The 14,461-nt window shown below is 45.7% G+C and overlaps 2 protein-coding genes across 8 annotated transcripts in view; one reads left to right on the forward strand and one right to left on the reverse strand.

The window, feature by feature from the left end:
* The window catches only part of RPGR (retinitis pigmentosa GTPase regulator), a 420,762-nt gene that overhangs the window by 21,159 nt on the left and 385,142 nt on the right, over positions 1–14,461 (forward strand). The window lies entirely within an intron of this gene.
* LOC147697065 (uncharacterized) lies at positions 9,380–11,411 on the reverse strand. Its single transcript, XM_086933577.1, has one exon. The coding sequence runs from the start codon at positions 10,634–10,636 to the stop codon at positions 9,380–9,382; it is 1,257 nt and encodes a 418-aa protein (XP_086789703.1). The 5' UTR covers positions 10,637–11,411.

The following is a 14,461-nucleotide window of genomic DNA, read 5'->3' on the forward strand; positions in this document are numbered from 1 at the left end:
TCTAGCACACGGTCTCAAATGTACTATCTGGGCTCCCAGGTGTCTTGAATGTCCGCAATGAGATCCTGATTGTGCGGTCTAGGACCTACCTGGAGTGTCTGACTGAGTCAGAGGTGCTGGACAACGCAATAAATATCCTTGTGAACTTGTCCGGAGAACAGCCCCAACGATCTTAAGGCAGTTGAATATAGCATTTGGGAGGCAACATCAGTCTTTTAGGGGATGGGTGTGGTGATGTCACCCTCTTTAAGAAGTATGTTGTCTTGGTTACACATATATTCTATGACTATGTTACCAAGGTTTAAATGATTACACCAGTGTTGGATATATGCCGACAGCCCGTGAGGCATGCAGTCTGCGTTCCTGTGGCCCCATCCCTGTCTCAGGAACCTTATCTTGCCGTCATCATATTGTAATTTTAAATAGCGGTCAACAAGTCGGTATGAAATATAAAAAACATCCCTACATTGTACGTATCATGTTACTGTGGTCAGGCGTCTGTTCTTGTTTTGCTATGTACAGTGAAAAGTCTAAAGCACACAAATGCACTAGTGTTGATATATTTAAAAAGCAGCGCTAAAAACCCTCCTCGGTTATATCAAAAGTTCAGCTGCAGACTAGAGCTGAAAAGTCCGCTGAGCCCCTGTTTACAGAACCCTCAGCCCGAGCGTGAAGCCCATTTCCTGAGAAGTCTGCTGCAAGAATGCCCCGTGAGCCCAGGTAATCCAATGGAGGCCAAGTGAAAGGTCTTTTAATGACCTGTGAAGTACTCGGGTGCGGCTGCTGACTGTCTGTGTGTGTCCCGGGAAGCTGCTGACACACACGAGTGGGAGGGGGGCGGCGCACAGCCAATAAAAGGCATTGTTTGTTTTACTGTCTCCTGGTAGAGACACTTTTTTGTAAATATCGTGGCCAATATGGTTATTATCGCGACCATCGCGGTAATCTGCCGATTTTGCGATTGTTTTCGTGAACCGCGAAATCGCGATAAACTGGAGGGTCTGTACAGTGTCCAATGTTACTAGGAGATGGCGTGTGGGGTTGAAGGGCAGAATTTCCACCAGCTTGGTAATCTCCACTGGGACAGAGTGCTCTTTTAAAGGGAGTAGAAGTAGAGGGGAGTCACATCGGCATTCTCTCTCCACAAGAAATGACAGAGCCAAGGATAAGGGTGAATGTTCTCCCAATACCAATCCCAGGAGATGAGCAGAGTTCGGATGCACCACTTTCGTCTTTTCATCCTGTACGAACCACAAAAAAACTGTAGGCAGGGGAAGTGTCCTGGACTGTTTCTTCTCTATTTCTCAGACAAGAGGTGTTGAATGTAACAGGGGGACATGGGGGTAAGCAAAAGGGCAATGGTTTGAGAAAAGAATACAGAAGTGAGTCTTGGACGTTCCAAAAGACAGTTCTGACCTATGCCTTCTCTATTCCTCAGAAGGAAGACAATTCTCTCAAGCCTAATTGGAAGTAAGGAAGTGAGGTCCTAGAGAACTGATGATGAACTATAGAGTCCCTTAAGGTTATATGCACTGACTATACTAGGAGGACTGTGATGTAATAATTCTTGATTTTCCATTAGAACATGTATCTATAAAATAAAATACCATTAAACCTTCAAGTTGGTTATCCAGTTCCCACAATGTCCCTATGAATCGCTGGTGCACGTTGAATGTCTAGTATGAAAAGCATGAAAAAATTGCTGTTCCCGGGCTAATTCAGAAAGGTGAACAAGCTATACGATGATATGGTAGACAGGGTTACTCATGTGGAGGAGAGAAACAGAAGATTAGAGGATGAGGTCAATAAGTGGCAGGCATTTAAAGAAACACACGAGAAGCTGGCAGAGGATTTTCAGTGGAAGCTGGAAGATTTCGAGAATAGGCAGAGAAGGAACAACATCAGATTACTGGGATTGGCAGAAGGGGTCGAGGGACAGGAGGTTATGGCTTTTGTAATAGCCCTGTAGAAGGGGGTTTTCCCTGATCCGGCCTCATGGAACTGGGAGACTGAGGTGCAGCGAGCACATAGATTCCCTCTGACTCAAAGGAAAGGATGTGCAGCAACTCAAGGCGACAGGCCCAGGGTGATCCTAGTGTACGTCGGCAATTATCTCCTCAGGCAGACAATTATGAATAAACCAAGGCCAGATGCCAGACGATCATTTGAGGGTAGAACATTCTTCGCCTGCCCAGATTTCGGCCATGCCACCGTCGAAAGAAGGTGGAAGTTAACACAGTTGATTGCTCCTTTTCAGGGACTGGGATGGGAGGGCTTTCTACTGTATTCAGCCCGGCTCAAAGTAATAGCCAACTCGGCTACGGGCTCAAGCTTCCGCACTTAGGTCATCACTGACTTATTTCACATAAGGGGGAGATGGGTAGTTCGGGGGGAGGATCCTGAGTGCTGGGGGGGGCACTTGGGAGGTTGGGGGGGTGACCAGGGTATAGCACAGCACGATATCTGAGATTTTCTGGGGAACACAAGAGGTGTAATGAGGCAATAAAAAAACAAAGGAAGAGGAAATTTAGAAATGAAGGCAGGAAAACCAAGAATACAATTTAAGGACAGACGGTGTGAACAGATGATTGATGTGCACTAATGAGAAAACGAATCGCCTCAGTTAATGTGTGTGTTATGAATGATCAGGTTAAAAGACAACAGGTTTCAGCAATTCTGAGAACAATGCGGTTGGATTTCTTATGCCAGCAAGAGATGCACATAGAGGGCACAATGGGGAGTTTAAGGAGCAGCTGGGGTTTCATTTGATCTCGGAAACTAAACAGGGGCTAAAACCAGAGGAGTTGCCATACTCTCTAGATGGAGCGATATCACAGTCAAGAGAAGGATGGAAAACCAGTGGGGCAGATGGGTTTTGGTGGAGCGTATGATAAGTGGTGAGACGTTTACTCTGTGTTCGGTGTATTGATCTACCGAGGACGCCCTAGACATCTTTGAATGTTTAGACTCGGAGCTAGCCTCCTGGCCTACACCAGTTATAATGAGTGGAGATTTTAATATAAATGGGATGGGGGGGGTTATGGGTGGAGGCTGGGGACCGATTTATGGGTCGAAAGAAAAGGACTTTTCGAGCAATCTCTAACCTGGCCCAGAATAACTTCCTTGCAGATGTGTGAGCACGATTAAAGCCCAACGACCTTGGTAGCACCTACTACTCTGCTCCCCATAAGGTGCTTGTTAGGCTTGATTACCGTTTTGCATCTAACTCGCTGATGTCGAGGTGTCAGATTGAGAAGCTACCCCGGATCATTTCTGACCACAACCCTATAGTCTTAACAGTAGATATTGCAAGGGGGTGCAGGCCTGAGCTTGTATGGACCTTTGAAAGAGGGCTGCTGAAAGACCCAAGATATGTGCAGCATATGAAGTAATGGACAGTGGGCTTCTAGGATAGCACTAGAGCAAGCACTTGCTCAGGGGTGGCTTGGGTTGCTTTTAAAGCCAGTATGCGAGGTGAGACGCTGAGCTTTAGTCTGCATAGTCAGAAACAAAAGGAATTAATATCCAAAAAACTATGCCAGGCAGTAGCTGGCGCAGAGGAGCTGAATGTTGCAATTACAATGGGTGCATCTCTGGATCAGGCTATGCTTAAACTGACATTGGCAAAATCCGAAGCTCAGGAGCCTACAGCTATCAAAGCAGCTGCAAATTTTCTGGGAAGAAAGGAGCAATTCTATGAGCTCAGCGAACGGGTTGGGCATACGTTAGGGGTACGCCTGAGACAGAAAGCTGCAATTGGGGAGGTCAAGAAGATCTTGGACGGAAAGGGGGGTATAGTGAATGAGCCAGAAGGGTTTCAAGAGATATTTAGACAATTCTATGGCAACCTATATAATGAAGAACAGTCACAAGACCCTTTGGAAATCCAAACGTATCTTAGTGAAATTCTTACATCAACAATCACTGATGGAGATAGGGAGGCGTTGGAAACACCTTTGACTGCCGATAAGAATTTTGCCGCCCTGAGTAGCCTTCCGTCTGGCAAAGCCGCTGGGCCCGATGAGATTCTCCTAGAATTTGAAAAAGTTTTTGGGGAGGCAATCGGACCTGACTTAGTTGAAACACTGCAGCAGGCCAAGATGGGTACCTCTCTTCCAGGCTCGTGGGCAGGGGCAGACATAGTAATTTTTCTGAAAAAAGGGAAACTACCTAGAGAACCAGGGTCTTATAGGCCAATAACCCTAATGAATTGCAATGCAATTTTTTTTTCTAAAACCATGGCAACCAGACTTAGCGAGGTTATAGGTAAGATGGTTAACTCCAGTCAGCACGGCTTCATCCCAGGGAGAGGAACAACACAGCATGTCCGCAGGGTTGTCACTCTCTTCGATCCCGCTGAAGTCTCAGCAGAACACATGGTGGTCATCTTGATGGACACCGAAAAGGCATTTGACCGGGTCTCCTGGGACTATCTCTGGGCAGCTATGAAGTGGACAGGCATTAGGGTGGGATTTGTTAAAACAGTTCAGGCTTTGCATATAGATCCTATAGCCCGACTCGTAGTTAATGGAGGATATACGTCGCCTCTGAAAATCAAGCGCTGTACACGTCAGGGGTTTCCATGCTCATCATTGCTCTTCGCGATTTATATCTATCCCTTAATTCGAAGGTTGAAGGCAAATGGTGGCATTCCACCTATAAAGTTTATGGTTTAGAATATGAAACTTTGGCGTACGCAGACGACATCGCTCCTGTGCCTCCATCTCCTAAAAATGCCCTAACTGCGGTAGAGTCGGAAGCTCAAGCCTTTGGCCGCGTTTCGAGATATGCGCTAAATGGGTCCAAGACTCAGATTGTCAAGAATGCGGGGGCTGTGTGCAATGATATAAGTGTTGTGGACTCTCTATTTAGGGATCAACATTTCAGCGGATTTGGGTAAAACTGTAGATAGAAACATTGAGCCAATAATATCTAAAGCTAAAAAAAAAAGATCTCAACAGAACCCACGATCTACACCTATCACTATTAGGGTGCTTCAAAGTGGTGAAAATGATCCTCTTACCCAAAATGTGGTACCTCTTTAGGGTGATCCCACTCGAATTTGAGAGAAAATGGTTTACAGCACTGGAGCATATAGTTAACAGGTTCATTTGGGCACATGGGAAAACTAGGAGGGCATTACGTTGTATGCCTTTACCAAGGGCAGGGGGGAGGATGGGCTGTTCCCGATTTTAGAATGTATTATTGGGCGGCAGCCTTTCAATATATGAGTGGATTGATTGGTGGAGAAGTGTCAGATCTGCAGGTTAAGATTGGATCAGTCGTTATGTATTCTATTTTGATTGGCGGGGAAGCGGAAAATTGCTTTTTAAAGTACACTGACCCAGCTACTTTAAAAGAAACAAGTTTAAAACCCTGATGGCTGCATATAAGGTTTGGACAACATTTCACCATGGTCTTGGGAAGCTGAATGGTTACACCCAGTTATTTAGGAATCCAACTCTTCCTAGGGAAATTTTTGCAGACACAATAATGGCGGAAATGGGAAGATGTGGAATCCGGGAAGTGGGCGATCTAATGGGGCTGCAAGGAATTCAGCAGTTTTTAGACATACAGAATAGATACGGTATTAACAAAAGGAACTTTTTAAAATATCTTCAAATTCTGAGCTTTCTAGGCGGAAAAAAGGGGGGGATTCGATAAAAATAGAACTATGGACGTTATCATGAGAGGGGAAGATTGTACTATACGGAGGATCTATGCTGAGCTTTCTTTATTGAAAAACGACGATCTTGAAAAATACGAAAAGAAATGGGTAGATAAACTTGGTGCAGATCAAGATTGTTTTCGAGATTCACTAGAACTAGGTCAAACCGTTTTATGCTCTGCAGGGCTTCAAGCATAACAGTATAAAACGATCTTCTTGTATTACACGCCTGCAAGGATAGCGCACTGGGGGGAGAGACGGGCACTAGATGCCCTCGATACGATAGTACAGACGCTGAAATTATACATATGTTTGCATCATGCCCCCAGCTGCAGGCCCTGCGGAATGCTATAGAATAATTTTTTGACAGAACTCTAGAAATAAAAAATTGCCTCACTCACAATAATGTTGGGGATAAATAGTGAAGACAAGCAAGATCCATCACAATACTTCCTTTTTATGGCTATGGTGGTATTGCGTATCTGCATTGCCTCAGCGTGGTTGCACAAAGCAGCTCCAACCTTCCAACAATGGCTCGCTAGGCTGTTGTCCACTTATAATCTCGAGAAGGAGATTTATGAGAGGAAGGGCAAAAGAGGGAGATTGCTTGTCAAACGTATATGGGGACCCAAAAGCCCCCTCTGCTTTCAGCATCTGACGAGTTTTGTTCCAAGAAATAAAAGAAATAAACGGATTCTTTTTTCAAAGAAATTGAGAATTTGTATTACATTTTTCTTCCACTACTTTTGTACTCTCCCATGGATTGCCCATGAGATTTTGCCTTTCATTGGCCTGTCTTTCAGGCCTTCTCCACATCTACTTAATCAATGCTGCAAACCACTGCTGCAATTCCTGCAGATTTTATTCCTCCATGACCACAAATGTCTTGGGTATTCCTGCCTAAAAGACACTCACCTTAAAGACTGGAAAGAGGATTACTTCATACTTTTGGAATGCTAATAATCTTATTGTGCCGTTTATCAGAGAAGACTACACCGTATAAGCTGCCATGCTAAGACTCTCTTCTGTATGTTTGTTTTGTCATACATGTTGTATGTCCAGTTACGCTTGGTTAAGGAATCCCCCTCGCACACATATAGCAACTTAGAGAGTGCTTTACACTTTTCAATCAACACACTCACTTATGTATAAGATTGCACCATCACTTATGTAATGGTCCTTAGGAAAGGCAGTTTTAAATTCAAAGGCCTGGCTAAAACATGTAGACCACACCTGGATGCAGGAGGCCCTAATATATACTCCTACCACATCCACCAGCCTTTTTAAATGCTAACAGAGGCCCAGTTATTAAAGTTTAATTAATCCTTAGGGTACTGGGACCACTGTATAGCTTTTTAGCTATCACTATTCACGTCTCCACACTGTACCCTCAGTTACATACCTGCTCCGCTGTATTCAGGCATAGAAGCACACCCGGGACACATTCTTTGTCACTGGGTGGGCCTGATGATGAAGCATGCCACCAACTAGGTTGGTGGGTGAGGGCTTCGTGAAAAAACCCTAATGGTTTGCACTTCGTCATACAGCTCTGAGTCCTGTTAAAATTTCGGTGCGATTGATTTTTCACCCAATATCTTGTAGAAAATCCATACGTTAGGTCAGTGGCTTACCTATCGGCAACGTAATCTTCCTAGGATTTATAATGTAGAACTTATTTCAATTGGTTCAGTGATCCTTTCAAAGAACACAGGCTGTATACAAGATTCCTCTTTTTTCATATGTCAGCATATTGGCTTGAGGTGATTTGGATCATGTGTTCCATCAATGTCCCTTCCTTAACGTGTATCAGTTGTATTGGTTTATTGTCAATTTTTAGTTGAGTAGTTATGTGTGCACTCACTTTGTTACTTCGGTTTGCTTCTGCAGGGCGAGTTGGTCTTGGGCTGTGGGTGATCAGAAAGTTCCCCTTTTTATTTTCTTTGAATTTCCGGTCTGGCATTAGCCAAGACCTTTTCATTTTTCTAAAATTGTATGTATAATATACTTAGTTCTAGGGGCTTTTAACCAATCCTCTCATTCTTTGGTTTATTATTGTGCCATTCACATTTTTCTTCCACCCACTGCAACGTACATCATGGGGCAAAGGCTACCATAACCATGTGTGCTTTTTTGAGACCAAAATCAATATTTTTCCTTTTAGTCACTGTTTTTTTCACTTTAGATTAACAAGTGCCCAGCAGCTTCCCCAACAATAACATTTTGCAGAAACCATTACAAAATAAAAACAAGCATTTACAATGCAATGGTTTTGCCTTTGTTAAAGTTAGAGCTATTGGCCTTGCTCTTGACATTATTTTTATTTATGTTTTTTTTAACATAAATAAATGGCATTGTCATTTACAATGCCAATAGCTTAATCTCTCGCAAATGCCACACACAAACACCCACAGAGAGCCCCCCGCACACACACACACAGAGCCCTCCACACACACACCCACACAGAGCCCCCTACACACACAGCCACACAGAGCCCCCCCACACAGCCCCCCACACACTGCGAGCCCCCCCACACACTGCGAGCCCCCCACACACTGTGAGCCTCCCCCACACACTGTGAGCCTCCCCCACACACTGTGAGCCTCCCCCACACACTGCGAGCCCCCCCCACACACTGCGAGCCCCCCCACACACTGCGAGCCCCCCCACACACTGCGAGCCCCCCCACACACTGCGAGCCCCCCCCCACACTGCAAGCCCCCCCCCACACTGCGAGCCCCCCCACACACTGCGAGTCCCCCCCACACACTGCGAGCCCCCTCCACACAGGAATGACTGGAGAAGGCCAGGCGGTGCGGCAAGTAAGGATGGTGGGGAGGGGCCCCTTGTCTGCCCCATTTTGTTCCGAGTCACAATCAGACACATTTACGAATAGAAATGTACCTTTACTTTGTAACGCAACCTGTCTTTTCGCAGGTGCAAAGCTTACATCTTTGGGAATGGCAGGCTTTGCTAGCACAACAATAGGGAGCGAGCTTCTCGTTCAAGTCAAAGGCTGCCTTCTCCCAAGCATTTAGCAAGGACCTCACTCGCCATCAGAAATGCTGACGAGAACTAAGAAAATAGGACTGGGAGTACATGATGTCTCCTTTGCAAATCCGTGTCCCCAGACAGCCGCTGCTTGCAGAGCAGCGACTGCACAGACGTCGAGAGGTGTCAAGCTCCAGGCGGCGGCAGCACAAACAGGCAGCGCGCCAAGGTACAGCGCAACAGCAGTTTAAAATTGGAAACACCGCTGGTTGCTGCATGTGCGACATATGCGGCATAGCGGCGAAGTAAATCAAATCCAATCCGCTCTTAGCGCGCAGCACTTCAGTATTCCTGACACTAAATAACTGTTGATTAAAAAGCTTACTGCGGACACGCATACGGAGCAGGGAAGGAGTAATCACTTTTGGTTGCACCTCGCAGGAAAGCAGTAGCACGTGTGAGGTTATTATTTTACAATGAGCGAATTTGGTGCAGGTTTCACGCGCTCAGTTAACTCCAGCAATGTCTTTTAGATAGCGTTTGCTTTTTCATGTGTAAATATATCTCAAAATGATTTGCAGCAGGATAATCAAACGGGTCTTTGCAGCAGTATTGCATTGATGAACATGAGGACAAAGACTGTCAGACACTCGGGCCTGATGTGCAAAGCCTTTTTTCAGTCACTAAGCATGTGTGTGTGCCCAACATTACAGGCTTTGTAACTCAAACAGGCAAGACGCAATATTGCACGGCGAGTAGGAAATGGCTTTTCGACTTGCAATGTGTACATTGAGACTGCTTGCAATTTACCAGGATGAGATGGTATCTGAGCTGTGATCCCGAGACCATGTCCTGCATTCTACTCTCACTTGACCATTGTGCAAACTTTTCACCTTCTGTGCCCTGATCTCTGAACTTTTGTTTGTTTTTAGTGACTGTTACAGTTCCATCATAATCTTCTCTTAGGCTTTCTTTAATATTATCCTTCGTTAGATGATCTGTATCAACTTTATAAATGAATAATTGCTTCTTTACTCTTTCTTTGCCAAGTACCGAACTACGCGTCAGTTTCTTTCCAGTGTTTGGATTATTCAGATCTTTGGGGCATTTCTCCTTGCCTTTTTCCCATCCTTTAGGCTTCATGATGGAGCTATTTCGCCATGACCTTCTGCATAACTTAAGATTCCTCTGAAGAAATACATGAGGCCTAGAGCATCTTCTCGGTCTTGTGGAAGACTTCACATTAGGTAACCGAGCCTGTGCTCGTAGATACTTTAAAATAACTTGAAAATCCCTGTTTTCGAGGTGAACAGATTTCCTTCGCACTCCATTGCTCATCATCCAGTAATTACAAGACCAGTGATTGGGATCGACAATATCCGGCTCTTTTATGGCGGCAGATGGGTCTTTTAAAGTCTTGGAGAAGCGATCAAGGCATTCTCGGCAAACCTCTTCATTTATATTTACAGGACTTTGTATACATGTAGTAGCACTTTCATCCTCACTGTGGCTGGTGTCTGAATACAGTGGTTCTTCACTGACGTCTGACGCTTCTTTAGTGCAGTTTTCCGAGGTCCATGCTGCGGAATCATACTCCTCTAAAACAAGGGACCGCTCATGTTGTATTTGCAGCTTTAAGTCAGCACCATTCTTAGTTGTCAAGTCCAGAGGTGTATCGCCTGGACTGTCCAAGTATTCGGAATGGATTGATAAAGTAGCACTATGACATGTGCGCTTTTCCACAACAGATTCAGAATTTTTGAAGTTGAATTCTGCGTTGTACAGAGAATCCCCAGGCACGTTGTCTTTAGCCGCACTAAAGGTAGACGACTGCCTTGCTGAGATCGCACTGTAAGTGCGTTTCAGAACTCCAGTTCTACTTTCGTTGAGGAACAGATCTTGGTTCCTTCGTACTAACGATTTGTACAGTTCATCGAAGGCTTGTTCAGGGTCCAGCACAGTCCTTCTCATACGCTCCATCTCTGAAGGGAAACCAACCGTGGCGAGTCCTTGAAGCCTCTAGAATTGGCACTCGACTCCGACTCCTCGGTCAGCATTTCAAACAACGACGCCACCAGCCTGAGCAGACACCAGTGGCGCGCTCCGATGTGACGACTTCGTGTCCCCATTGGCTGGAACAGAGAGGGCAAGCGAATGAAACAGCCCCATTACCTCCTCTCGTTTAAGGCACACTAGAACTGGAAGAAACACTGCCGAAGCATTCACTAACAAAATAGAATGAGCGTTTCACGGTCCGTGCATTTCTAGGACTTGTGTGCCAGATTGAAAACTGGGAGCCACTCACACCAGTTAGCCATAGTCGTTATTTAATTATTCATTGTGTACATGTATCTCTTAAAAGGTGGCAATAGCGACCAGTGAAGTGTTACTCTGAGAGGAAGGTGAAGAGATTGGAACTCTGTGGCAAAGTCATCCCATTATATTAACTCAATATCAAACCAGATTGAAGGAAATTTTAAACAGACCGGATGATTTCTCTCTCCACCCCTTTTTCTTCAAAAACAGTTCTACCACTCTCGTCCCAGTATCTAGAAAGTTCTTGAAAGGGGAGAGCTAAAGCTACCGTCTTCGGCGCTGGGGAACTGGGTTCGAGCGTCGGCGACCTACCCAGTAATCAATGTGTCCTTGTGTAACATAACTGGTCTCATGTAATGCGCTCCCATACATTTGGGTCGAGTTCGCGGCTATATAAACCTGCAACAACAAAAAAGTTTGCTCCCAGGTGATAAAGGCAAACCGGCAGCTCATGTGATGGTTCTTGTAGAACCGTTACTGTTTTAAAGAAGAGCGCTGTCTTCTGTTCGACTTCTTCAGTGTCATACGCATCTTTCCTTAGTGTAACTGTCCTGCCAGCACCAACTGAAATTCAATTCAACAACTAAAAAACTGTTCCAAGCCCTTTAATATCCGGACCCCGGCTCCCTTCTCGGCTGGTGTGCTAAATTGTTGTGGGCGAACATACAGATGGTATCTGTACATCCGGGTCTCTGGTTTGAGCTCTCTGCAGCTTACAGTATAATGGGTGCGAGATCGCACTACGGGGGGAGGGGCGGACACTGACAATGTGTCCTGACGCCCCTCTCCCCTTGCAGGCACTCACCGGGTCCGGCGGCTGCTGGAGGAGAGCTCCCGCTCCTCGGGACTCTCCGGGGCCGCGGAGGGACGTTCTCTTTCCCCGGGGCTCCTCCTGTGCTTGGGAGCCTCGGGACGGTCGATGCAGGCTGCTTCCTCCTTCCGGCTCTCTCCTCCTCCTCCTGCGATGACGCGGAAGGGGGCTCGGCCGGCTGGGCCAATCCCAGCGCGGCCCGGGCTTGAAGGCGGGCGCTGCTTCCTCCTCTCACTCGGGGCTGCGGCGGTGAATACACGGAGCAATGCCGGGTGGGCACCGGCCTTAAATCTAAATATTAAGCGAGGTGGGCACTCGCTCGGGGTACCACAACAGCGGCAAGGTCCCTGGCAGGGTGGGCACCTGCCAGCGGACAAAATAATCGAAAATCAGGTGCCGGCAATGCCGGACCAGATTCGGGGGCGTTCCCGGCTTTTGGCTGACATCGCGTGGCGTCGCCAAAAGCCAAAAAATCTCGGGAACGCCCCTGAATCTGGTCCGGCATTGACGGACAGGCCCATCGTCCAATGGCTAGGCTCCATTTATGGAGCTAGCCAATAAATGACGGGGGCCGTTCCTAACTCCACTACAATACTGATTAGGTTTTCGCCTGCGCGAAAAAGCTGCGCAGAGCGCAGCTTTCGCCAGGCAAAACCTAATAAACATTAGCAAAGTCAAAAGACCGGTAGCCAATGCCAAAGCTTTTTCGATTTCAATATGATCAATCCAGGTTCCCAACCTACAGTGGGGTGTCCTTTGTGCCACACTTGACCATAGAACATATCTGATTCAAAATAATTCTGCGAGATAAATGTGGTTCTGTTAAACGTGTTTTTTGACACTGCAAGCTGTCCTCCCTGACCTTAAGGCCAAAGTGGTGATGTTGAATTCTGAAAATAGCTTAACCCTTTTCTACATAAGGAAACTAGGTGTAATTCTTAACATGCACCTCTTTTGGCTGCATGTGTAGTTTTGGGAAATGGTCGTGTCTTCCTTCTAGTTGCCCACATTGCTGGGGCTCTAAATTCGCGATCAGACAGTCCTCACATGAATGGAACCTGAGAATGGCTGAATATATATGCCTTGAGGTATATGTTGTGTAATAATATACATTTTTGCATCTGATCTTCACAAGACATGCTACATTGTCTCCAAAGGATAAACTGCAGCCCAGTGTCATTTGAGACTGGCTAGTGTTGAGATTTCTTCAAGCAATAAACAATAGTCCATGTCCCAAAGTGATTTATGTGGCCCCAGACAGGCCTTCGGTTGTGGTTCTGGGCTATCGTGCATCTCCTTCATAATCTGTACACAGATGAATGTATATTAGAGCGCCTAGCAAACTTGGGCAACCTGCAAAACCTGTGTGGCATACCGAAATAGGGTGAAAAATCCATTTCCCCTACCATCGATGTCAAATGGAGAGTAGTTGAGAAGTTTGAAAGGACATTTTTTTTTAAAAAAACAATGTCAGACTACTTAGAAAAAAACATATTGTTAAGTTTGCCATTTTAAGGAATCCACAAAATGAATAAAGAAGAATACGATAATTGGGATAAATTGTAGACAATGTTATGCATACTGCAAATAATTCTGGTGGTGTGCTGAAAATTGGTTCTGGAGCAAAGAAATTTTCTTCATGTTGGGATACGATTGTTGCCTGTATCATTTATAGTTGTGCCCCCTGCCCTGTGTTCCTAACTGTAAATATCTGATATCCTGGTTTTGGGATTTTTTGCCACAGCCTCATGCTAACCTAGTGTGTCCGTGAAGGCCTAGACCTAATTTTCAAATGAGTCTAGTCCTAAACTTGTCCTGTACCTAGATTATTGCACGAAGGCAGCCCTCAGCCTTGACAGAGGACTACTGTCCCTGTCACAGATTCACATGTATAACTCTATGTCCTTTGTAGCATGCCCAGGCCTCTTTTTTACCCATGTAATGGTGGTGGAAGTATACTTGTCCACAAAAGTAAATTTCCTTTTCCAACAGTAAAACTGGAATCCTAGCGCCTAGACTGAGCATTGAAGAAGTGAGTTGCTTATGCAAGAAATGTGTTATACTCTGCATGAGTGTATGAGTGAACCAAAACTGAAAAAGGCCTATTTAGTCCAGTTTGGAAACCCCTCTCCAATTCATGTGCACAAGCTTGCTTTCCCAGACACTGGAAGTGTATTGTTGACATTCCGAGACTGGAAGGAGCGAACCCCAACACTGAAGTGGAAAAGTTGGAGACAGGCTTTCAAGTAGAAATTCAATTAACTGCCATTTGGTGGATGGTAGCGGTGAAGGGTGGGGCTGCTGCTCTGTTGTTAGGTAGAGAAGGGCCTTTTAGATGGGAGCGAGTTTTTTGTCTCTTTCAGATCACTGTACAATGTATCTGTTCATAGTGGGATGCACACTGCTCAGACCTCTTTGTGCCTCTGTTGTGGGTTCATCAGCCTGGATACAGCCCTGCTGTAAAGCTATCAAACAAAATAAAGGCTGAATCTGGAAGACCGCCTCAGAAGAACACATGAATAGAGGACAGGCTCAAACCATTTCTGACAGAAAATCAGAGTGCCCAGAGGACTACCAGGCAGCCAGAGCTGGTTTCTGCTTAACAGCTAGCTTCCTTGAGCTAAGAGTACATTCCATGAAGTCTGATCTGGATGAAGAACTGCCTGTCTTGTCCTGGA

Source organism: Lissotriton vulgaris, chromosome 8 (genome assembly GCF_964263255.1).
Source record: "Lissotriton vulgaris chromosome 8, aLisVul1.2, whole genome shotgun sequence".
Taxonomy (NCBI): domain Eukaryota; kingdom Metazoa; phylum Chordata; class Amphibia; order Caudata; family Salamandridae; genus Lissotriton; species Lissotriton vulgaris.

Excerpts from the sequence above, each read along its gene's own strand:
- LOC147697065 (XM_086933577.1), bottom strand. The coding sequence starts at position 10,636 with ATGGAGCGTATGAGAAGGACTGTGCTGGACCCTGAACAAGCCTTCGAT.